A 10,802-nucleotide genomic window follows, 5' to 3' on the forward strand; every position below is an offset into this window, starting at 1 on the left:
AATGCTCATAACCATCCTGTATGAAGTATGCCCTCTTATTCTAGTTTTATAAATGAGGAATTGAAGACAAAGAGTTTAAGTCACTGACTTAGGGTAAAGTTAAGAGGCAAAGTAGGAATATGAATCCAGACACTCTAGCTGTAGAACTTGCTCCTAACCACCATGCTAACTTAACAGCTTTCACTAGTAATACAAAACAAAACCTTAAAAGTTATATTAAGTTAATTAAACAAAACAACATACCTTTAAGAGATTATCATAAACGTCACTCAAGAAATGGTATAATTGGACAACCATCCTTGTGTCATCCTGTGAAAGGTACTGCGATCCCAAAGCAGGAAATTTGGGAACTGCTTTCTTACTCACTATCTGTGCCGAAGGAGGCATAAACGCTAAAGTTCATGGACTCTGGAGAATACATGAGGGCCCCCTGCTGGAAGTGTGACCCTGACCTGGTTCTGGCTCTTCTCAGAAGAACGGGCTTTAAAAGTAAAAGAAGTGAAGGCATTATTCAAACATGGAGATTAGACCTGGCAAGTAACTCTCCTGCTATTTTTTGTCTGTTCTCAGACAAATCTGTTCTTCTCACTTGTAAAGAGGGTATGAAACAAGGCAATAAGAATTAAGTGAGATGGAGTATGAGCATATGAGGTACTCGGTCCACTTCCTGGTATACACGTAGAGCTTAATAAATGATAATATAAGTACCAGAAACCTCTCAGTTAACCCGAGTATCACCTCCTCCTTTTCTTAACTGCATAAAGCATATTGCACTTAGCATTTAAATCAATTAATAGCCTTTCACCCAACAACAGAACTACTTGTTCTCTTGCTATTTAGTATATAGAGCCTTAGCTGATGAGAACTTAATTTTAAAAAAATAGTATGAGTAGTTAGATTTACGCTGCATACTGCAAAAATTTGATTTCTAAAATAACCTTTTGGGAGTAAAATTTATTATCAATAATTCTGAGAAAATAATTTACTTTTTAAATTTTGCAAAAATAACCTACAATGGTTTCTGCGCCCTTTTGAAAATATGACACCTTAAGGTTTCAAAGGAAGTCACATGTATAACTGAAAACACTGGACTGAGTTCTGATGTCAGTTCCACATCTTGTCACTTCTAGGCCATTTACTTATGTGCAATAGTCTAGGGACAAACTTGATGAAGCTCCCTGCAGAATAAGACCGCTGTGATTAAAGTGTATGCACTACTGCCAGAGCAGAAAAGCCCACCATGTGAATGCCACTTAGGTGACACAGAAATCAGACACCTCTGAAAGAGGTAATCCGCATGAAGTAATGTGTCAGCTACAATACTGAAATATCCAGCAGAACGGACTATTTCAAGATGTAGCAGTGGGTCAAGACCAATGATTTTGGAATCAGTCAAGCCAGGCTTTGAATCTTGGCTGACTTACTAGCTGTATCTTGGCCTGCTTACTTCACCTGAGGCTTCGTTTCCGTATCTGCAAAAACCCTAAAATGAACCCTGTACATCTTAGGGCCTATCTTCTTGTATATATTTGAAAACTCATTATGTGTCAGATATTGCTCTAGATCAGGGGTGGGGAACCCTTTTTCTGCCCAGGGCCATTTGGATATTTATAACATCGTTTGCTTAATATAAATTTATGTTGCTATGAAAAAAGCTCCTAGATTCATTGAATTTCGAGTCCCACCTGTGGTTGCATGGCCAGACCAAATGATTTCATGGGCCTTATATGGCTTGAGGGACGGACATTCCCCACCCTGTTCTAGATGCAAGGGGCCCTATCATATAATGAAAAATGCTATAAAGAAAAACAAATTAAAAACAGAGTGATGTGACAGAGAATGCCTGGTGGGTGGTCTCAGGAGTGGATATTTGGGTTGGGACCTGAGCCAACTATGCAGAGATTAGGGAAAGAGCATTTAAGATAAAGGGAATAGGCAGTAAATGCCTTCATGTTAGTGTCACTACAATAATGAACAAGGGAAAAGAGGGCGGGAAAGGATCCGGGCCCTTGTGGGCCTGGGCAGTTCTTGCGTTTTAAGCCAGAAAGCCAGCGGACAGTTTTAAGAAAGGAGAGAAATGGTTAATGCATGGTTTTGCTTATATGTTTCTGTGGCTGCTGTGCAAAATATGCATTAAGGGAGGGAGAGGCGCTTATGGCTTAACTAGGGTAGAAATTGTGGAGGTGAAGAGAAACGGACAAATCTGGGATGTTTTAGAGTTAGGCCCTTTCCTGTCTTCTTTCCCTCCAGCCTCCCGGGGCGTTACCTTTGCCTTTCTCTCTCCTAAGTTCCAGTGCCCTTCTTCTGCCTCTATAACTTGTTTCCTGAGCTTATGCAGCCCAGCTGGTTCACTTCTACTACCTCTAGAATTTTCTAAATGAATTTTCTCTTATAAATTTTTTTTTTTAAAAAAAGCAAGGATGAGGCTTAAGTTTTTTGTCTGAGCAAGTGGGTAAAAGGTCTTACCATTTACTGAGACGAGGAACAGGTCAGTGAGAGTGAAGTGGGTAGATGGGCAACTGGAATCAAGAATTTTGTTTTGAACATTTAACTGAGGCACCTATTAGCCAAACGGAGACTGTCAAGTAGGCTATGAGATATGTACGCTGGGAGTTCAGATGAAAGGTGAATGTAAGAGCCACCAGCAGATCGATGGTATGTGAAGGCATGGTACAAAATGAGGTTACCTTGGGAGAGTGTTTAGACAGAACAGAAAGGAGGTCCAGAACCAAGCCTTTGGGCATGCTAACTTTTAAAGGATTGACATGAAAATAATGAGATTGTACATATGAAGTGCTTAGCAAGGACCTGGTACAAGATAAGTGTACATTAAGAGAATATACGCATCAATTCTGGAAACTTCATTGCTTATTAGTTTTGTAGAAGATTCTGAAATGGCCTTTCACGGGCAATACATATTTCTTCTTCCTTTTACACACTTAAATATTTCTCTATTTTAATATGGAAAGCTTCCTACCAGGACAAAAAAGAGTACATCTATAAGTGAATCTATCCCAGGTTAGTGTTACTTAAGAATTTAGCAATATTCAGATCTTGGAAAAATGTTAGAGATGTAACTTTGAAAGCTGACCTTGATAAAAGTAACAGCCCCTCCATCACCCTGGAGTCTAAGAACTAGGCCTCCTTACCCACTAAGAACATGAATGCGCTCTGTATTGTATTTCAGTGGCGTCAATTCACAGCGTAGAACTTGAAGTGCCTCCAGGACCTTGCCATCCTCCAGGTATTCCAGGTACTTCTGCTGCAGCAGCAAGAACTTCATCCTCTGACATGACAGAAAGCAGCAGTCAGGGGAAAAAAGTTGATGGAAGGTTCAGAAAATGTTTGTGCCTAAACAGAACAGTAGAAACCATTCTACTACGCCCTTTGACAATATAACTTTTTAAAAAGCTTTAATATGACTCAAAATATTTGGGTTTAATGGAGTCACAGTATATTAAATGTGACTTTGCTCAATTTCATGTCTTAACACAACAGTTTTGAATAATCTCAAATTAGATACGATCATTAATGACATCGAAACAGGAAAGAATGAATTCTGCCCTCAAAACATTCACCTAGAATTTTATTTCTTCTATAAAAATTTAGAACTATTTACAGTATTCTAAATTTTCTTTTTAAAAAAAGTCTGGGACTTTTATAATGGGCAGTGGGAACATTTTAGGGAACAGGTTTTGGAAAAAAACACAGAAAATTCCATTAGTGAAGAGATTATTTAAAATCCACAAGGTGAAAGAAGGACTATGTAGACCAGAAAGCAGACCTGGAGACATGAGGTAGAAGTTGCAAAGTGTCAGATTTTGGCTTATCAAAAGTAAGAAGAGCTGCCCAGCAAATGGACTAAAGGTTGGTGCGCAAAGTACCGAGTTTCCTAGGACTCAAGTGGACAAGCATAAGCCTGATGGGACTCACTCTAAAGGCAATAAAGGTTCAACTCAAAGGTTTTTAAGAAGATTCAATATTTGTATTTCTGGGTTGGTAACAATCTGATCACTGATACACATAACTATGAAGCACAGACAATTATCAGCTCTTTCCCCTTAAAGGATAAACCATTTCCAACTTATGAAATACTTCCACATTTAGTTTTGTTTATTTCCCCCTGAAATGTGCTGGGCTTTAGTATTTTCTAATGTTCCTTTACTATATTATTTTAACTGGAAAGTAACTTGAAAATCATAGCAGCTTTTTGCTAGAGCAAAGAGAGATTTATGAATATCAAGTTTGGAATTTCTTTTAAACCTTAAACCTAATTAAGGACACTGCCTAGAGGGACTTTCACTGTATCTGCTACCTGGGGAACTTGCAAGCCAACTGATGTACATAGAGAACCTTGTTAGTAGATAGGAAGTGTTAGTTATACTTAGAGAATCCAAGAAATAGTGGTAAAAATCTCAAATCCACTTACTTTAAAAAGCATTTACTGCTTACTTTAAACACATTAAAATATACTTCTCTCAAAAGATGGTTTGAGCCGAAGCCGGTTTGGCTCAGTGGATAGAGCGTCGGCCTGCGGACTGAAGGGTCCCGGGTTCGAGTCCGGTCAAGGGCATGTACCTGGGTTGTGAGCACATCCCCAGTGGGAGATGTGCAGGAGGCAGCTGATCGATGTTTCTCTCTCATCGATGTTTCTAACTCTCTATCTCTCTCCCTTCCTCTCTGTAAAAAATCAATAAAATATATTTAAAAAAAAAAAAGATGGTTTGAAGAAATTATCATTTATATATGGAATTAAGAGCATCATATAACTGCTCTACAAGATTTCCTATTAGGGAGTATTTAGAAGAAAGGCATAACCTACAAGCTTATAAAAATGACTTCTAGAGAAAATAAATAAAAACAAACCCTCTCATATAGATTAGGCACACATTTAAATACATCTTTTATAACATACATTGCTTATGCTTGGTAATAATCTAATCTTAAAACTATAGCTAAAGAACAATAGGAAAAATTTCCAACTATGAGATAAGCTCCTATAACTCTAGAAAAATTACACTTACCAAATTTTACACAGTTACACTGACTAAATGAGCATTTCAAAAACAGATTAGTTTCCAAGATGCTCTAAAAATTGTTGCTGTACATGCAACCGTAAGTTTACTTTTATATATCAAATTAAAAAATACTTTGAAGTCCATCAGGTGACAAAAAAACAAAAACAGAAGACTAAATAAAACAGAACAATCTAAAAATCAAAACATATTTGAAGTTCATTCTGGATATTCTCACCATTTTATCCTTTTAAAAACACTTCAACTCTTTATGAAGAGTTCGTCTATTTCCATTTATCAGTATACTGGTAAAAGTTTCATATCACATAGTGTTTTTGATTCAAATTTGAGAATCATATTTTGTTACAGAATTTTTAAATTTAAATGCCACATGGAGCTGGCCAGAATTTGCATTTCATTTCTTCACTAAATTTTCTTAACAACTGGGAATTTGGGGGGAACGTTTTTTTAATTCAGGGCAAATTTTTAACTTATTTATTTATTGGGTATCAATCATTACGTCCTATGCACACCCCTCTGCCATTCCAATGTGTGTAGGGACAGTGTCCCAAGTGCTGTTTCCCCCTTATTTCCCCACCAAGATCCTGCTAGAACATGTTATTCTCTTTCCATGGGGCAGAGGAGGAGAGGAGAGGAGAGGAAGGCAAGAGAAGCCAATATAAACACGTTTTTCTGTACACAGGGAATGCTATAAAAGCAGTGCAAGAACATTTCTCTCTGAGTCATTTTATCCAGATTAAGACAAAGAATATCCTGAAACTGGTATCAAATCTTGGTGGTGCACATGGCAGAGAACATACTGCTGACTCAGCACAGAAAGAGATGTGGTTGAGAGAGAAGATACTTATTCTACCTAAAACCAAGCATTTGAAGCACATGATAAGGATGGCGAGTAAAACTGTATTTTACTTCCCAAAATTTAAGGCACAAAAATGCAAATATAGTTTCAAGAAAATAAAGATCTTTCAAAAATGATGTTAAATTATTTACTAAAAATGTTTTAAAAAGAAGGCAAAACTCAAGTCTGCTGAAATGTGGGGTCAGGGCTTTACTCATGGTTTTTTAAAAGATCACATGCTTCTTAAATGAAGAAGGAAAGAAAAGAAGAGAAAGTGAACTCTCTTTTCTGTTTCCCCAACTCCTAATTTTTTAGATTATTTCTGGTGTCTGATAACTTTGCGGCATCTTTGGGTCCAGCAGTGTTTCTTTCTCTTGCTATCTAACATAAACTTGACATTGGTAAGTGAATAGGACAGCTTGAAAGATAGTTTCACATGGTAAATCTGGCTGTTGCCTACCCAATATTTGTATTGGTTTATCCTTTCCTCCCATATAATTACACTGAACTCAATGTTGGGGGGGAAAAAAAAGAACTCAAAAGTTACGATACACAGGAAGTGTGTTTATCAAGAACAGCCTCTTAGCCAACTTAGTAGTGGTTCTGACTAACTCTTGAACAAGGTTTTAACCAAGTTATATCAATTAAATGACTCAGAGGAAAGGGGGAATGAATTATATTTAAATGATGGCTCTCAAAACTCCTCCCTATTTGACTTTAAAATATACTACTTCATCTTTGCGCATTAATATTTGAACAGTTTTGTTAAGCATTTCAATTATATTGAAAAATAAAGAATCAAACACATTTAGACATATAGGAGTTTTTTATGTTATTGACCTCAAATACCCACCCCAATTCCTCAGACATGGCTAAGCATATTTGAACCCAAACTAAAAAAAAATGTTAATTTATGAGCTCAGCTTCCAGAAAATCCAGAGCAAATGCTGCTATTTCTGGTATTATTTGACTGGAAACCATTTAAAAATATGGGGGGTAGGGAAAGGGAGGTGTGCAGGGGAAAGTGGAGAGTGGATCAGGTCAATAAAAACATTCAGGTTTAAAAAGTAAAATACAATTTTAGTCTAGACTAAGTCATCAAGTGTGTCTGGCTACAGTTAAAATAATTATGTTAAAAAAAAACACACCCACCAAATAGTTGTCTTCTAAGACATTACTACAAACTTATGCTTACATTAGATTATCTTCTGGAGAAGGAGGGGGAGAGGAGTAAACCTAAACATACTTAGAAAGGTGAAAAAAAAAATGCTGAACTGCATTTTTAAAAGCAATTGATTCATCAATGCTCAAAGTAAGATAAAAACTGGAACCCCTTTCTTTGTATAAATACCTAAACAGTTTGATGGCGTGAGGCTCAGCCAGAGATTTAATCTTCATCTTTTATTAGATCCTAGAATGTTCTATAGACTGAACAGGCTGTAAAAAGAAAGGATTCCTCCTTATTATCTAAAACTACCTTTATTCAGTTAACATGTTGCTTCTAATGAAGGTTTCTAATGAGATACAATAATCATCAAAATCCAATACAGAAGTCTCAAATTACTATAAAAACTTAAGAAAAAGAGGAAGTGAGCCTATTCAAATTTTTACTACTAAATTACAGATACAATTTGGGTGAAGCTTAAAAAAGGAAAGCAATCCTCCAAGAAATCACATCCTTATTTTAAAATAGTCCATGGGCAAGTTCGTTACTGTCACCATATAAGCAATGCTAGCTTGTCTGATGGGAAAAGAACCCCGATTCTTATTTTGGCTTTAAATGCCTTGATTTTATTTTAGGGTCACCTTCCATCCCACCAGAGCTAACAATTTATGAAAAGCTGGCCAGTTAAAATATGCTTGTTTTTCTTTTTAAAACTCCAAACACACTAATTGGGGAAAATTTAGTCACTGGAAAATTTGTAATCCTTTTGAATATAGATGTTTGTTTATTTTAACTTCTGTGTTTTCATTTTAAAAATTGACCATGGAATTGATTATTCCATGAGTTAATTAATAATCAACCATCTGATTCAATAATAGCAAGTTAAAATTTTTAGTATTTTAAATTCTTAGTAAGAGAAAAAAAGATAATCAATTTAAATGAACCAGTATTTGTTCATATTTGTTTGCACCTTTAATTCACCTCAAGGCCATTCTCTAGGATTATATAATTGTATAAAATCACATTAAGAATTTGAAAACTTTTGTAATTAAGATTTGTTTTTAAAACCCAAAAAAACAAAAACAGGAGACTCTGTTAGGTTTACAGACAAAGGCAGAAAGATCAATGTTTGACCCAATTAAAAAAAAAATCAGAAGTAACACTCATTTACTAATATTTAACAAACAGCTGGTTTCCTTACTTCACTTCCTATTCACCCTTGTCCCTCCCCCACCAGACAGGAAATTGCTTCTGACAACAAATCAATCAGCTAGAAGTAAAAAAGCCAGCAGGAAGAGGCCAGGCAGCTGATTCTTCATGGTTTCCAATCACAAGCACTTAGAAAAAATTGTATCCCCTCCTCTCTCAGCAATATCTACTGAAGAGGTGAAGCCTATCAGTATAAAAGATTCATTGAGATTTATGAAAGAGGCTACCAAGTCAACTACTCAATTGATCTTGTTGGGGAAATAAGGCCAGTAAGCAGAACCCAATGGTCAAATACACATACAAACCCTCACCAGAGTCATACTTATTATACAAACTTTGACACTGTCAATTCACACAACTGGAATGCAAGAATGGGAAATGGTGAGCACACCAATAGAGCTGGGTTGAATGAACTATAATTATAATTGCCAAAGATGAAAAAAAATTAGTGTGAGCTACTTAAGGCCTATAGACATACATACACCCAAATACATTCTTTACCAGCACATTCAGTATTTTTAATAATCTAAAAGTATAATTTATCCTTGATTCTAGAAGTATAGAACTCCTATGAAACAGCACTAAAAGCATGATCTTTCAATATAATTTTGTATTGAGCGTAATTTGTAAATTAGGTTCAAAAGACACACTTATTATACATGATTTTAAAAACAGAACTCAAACTTTAACAAATCATAAACACTCATCTTAGTTTATAAATTTAATTATATGAAATTTAATTCTTTTTAGGCCTTATCTTTTATAAGAGGCAGAAGCCTAGAGTTATCAATAACCTATTAAAATAAGCATAAATGTGAAACTAAGAACAAAAGTGTATTTACCACAATTATTCCCAACAACGTTTGAGAGATTTCAAGTGCGCCTCTTACCACAATAGCATGAGGAGAATGCACTAAAGGCTTTAGTTCATTCAGGTCATTTTCTGCCTGCAAAAATTGGTATAAGAGAAAAACAGAAATGTCACAACCTGCACGTCAGATATATAATTTTAGCAGCAGTCACACAGCTCTATAGGCCCTACTTTACCTTATCCCAGTCTCCTTCCATGACATGATTTCGGAATTTGGTGGCAGAAGGATGTTCTAAACGACATCCTGACTCTTGCATGAGGAGATCAACAGTCTGGCTGCAGGAGAGATACAGTGTAAAAACGACCTGACCAAGTTCAGGGTTTACTCTTCCAAACAAGTGAATGTCTATGAAAACAGTTGCCAACGTTTTTAAACTAATCTCAGGAAGAAAAAAGAAATAAAGAGCTTTCATGTGCTTGGCTAAACCAACTTGATTTTTAAACTGCCACCTTCGTTTCTATCTAGTTAAGTTAAAAGCCTTCCTGAAACCAGAATCAAAGTAAGTTCTTTCTATTCTGCCATTTAATGCCTCAAAAGTTTAAATGAAGTATAAAATTCCTAAAAACATGTTGTAACCAATTGGTTAAATAAATGGAAAAAAACAAACAAACACACACAAAACAGGATCTCCCTAACCCTGTGACATTTCGTAAGATAAAAAATGTTAGCTCCATACAAGGTGATAGCGATGACTTGCCATTGGGGGGAGAGTCTTACATCCAGACATCATGTTTGCATAGAAATTCTAGTAGGTCAGTCTTTAAAATGGAAATAAATCCAGCCTCAAAAATCATCCCCTTTCTCTCTATCCTAAAAATAGCCAATTTACTATGGTGTGGGTTCCAAACAGTCACGAGGTATTTCCTCCTGCTGCTGTCAGCTTGCTTCTGGTCTCAGTAAGACGCTGTTGGCACTTACAAAACCTATTTTCATACTAATTCCTTTTCCTTCGGGCAAAGAGGTGAAATCTTCCTATATCTCTCTTTGAAAGCATAAAAGACTCATCAAAAGTGGCCCAGATATTTTGACACCTAAGAATCTTCCTTTATCAGTTCTTACATGTTTGTTTATGTTTCAATGTTTTCTTACTCAGCCCCAGTTATTTTTCAGCTAAACAGTGCCATCAGCCATCTGCCCGAGAATCAAAATACTTATGTCACCTTAGAAAAGTGCTCTTTCCCCCTCCCCAGAGCGAATGTGGACCCAACACGACCACACGGGCCGGCCCCGGAGCGTGTTTCAATCGCCGCTGGGAGCTGGGAAAGGCTGCGGCGTGTTCCCCCTGCCTCTGCCTGGGGCTCCTCGGCACCCCCCAACCCTACCTCCCCCCTTGGTTTTTCTTTGTGCACAAACGGTGGTTTGGAGCCAAGGTCGCCGCCCTCCTTCACCCTATTTAGGTCCAGAAGGCCGCCTCAACTGTACTGGACAATAAACGATTCACCAGGTCGGATGCCCCCTTTCAGAGGCAGCCGTCTCTCGGCAGTAAATCGGGGTTCCGGTCGGGCTAGGGGCAGGCCCCCGGGACACACACACACCCGGCGGGGCCCCTGCATGACACCCGCGCGGCCTCTCCCAGCAGGACTCCCCTCCGATGCACCCAGCCTCCTCCCCCAGGATCCCAGCCCCTCGTTCCCATAAACACTTGTAGGCGACGGCCTCTCCTGATTGGTGGCTGGCCGGGC

General features: G+C 37.4%; 1 protein-coding gene across 8 annotated transcripts in view; it reads right to left on the minus strand.

Annotated features, from left to right (window-relative positions):
* Positions 1-10,802, minus strand: part of WDR26 (WD repeat domain 26) — a 43,916-nt gene that overhangs the window by 32,571 nt on the left and 543 nt on the right. For 3 of the 8 annotated variants that reach the window (XM_014539945.1, XM_014539948.1, XM_014539950.1), the window contains exons 2-4: positions 9,296-9,395; positions 9,091-9,195; positions 3,150-3,286 (exon numbers count right to left, since the gene is read on the minus strand). In XM_014539945.1, coding sequence (XP_014395431.1) covers positions 3,150-3,286; positions 9,091-9,195; positions 9,296-9,376 — 323 coding nt within the window. In that variant the 5' untranslated portion in view covers positions 9,377-9,395. Of the gene's footprint in view, positions 1-243; positions 482-3,149; positions 3,287-7,225; positions 7,312-9,090; positions 9,196-9,295; positions 9,396-10,561; positions 10,672-10,802 lie in introns of those variants that run through there. The other 5 variants (XM_014539949.1, XM_005866513.2, XM_014539943.1 and 2 more) reach the window with 4 other exon arrangements.

This window comes from Myotis brandtii, unplaced genomic scaffold (genome assembly GCF_000412655.1).
Source record: "Myotis brandtii unplaced genomic scaffold, ASM41265v1 scaffold231, whole genome shotgun sequence".
NCBI classification, from domain to species: Eukaryota; Metazoa; Chordata; class Mammalia; order Chiroptera; family Vespertilionidae; genus Myotis; species Myotis brandtii.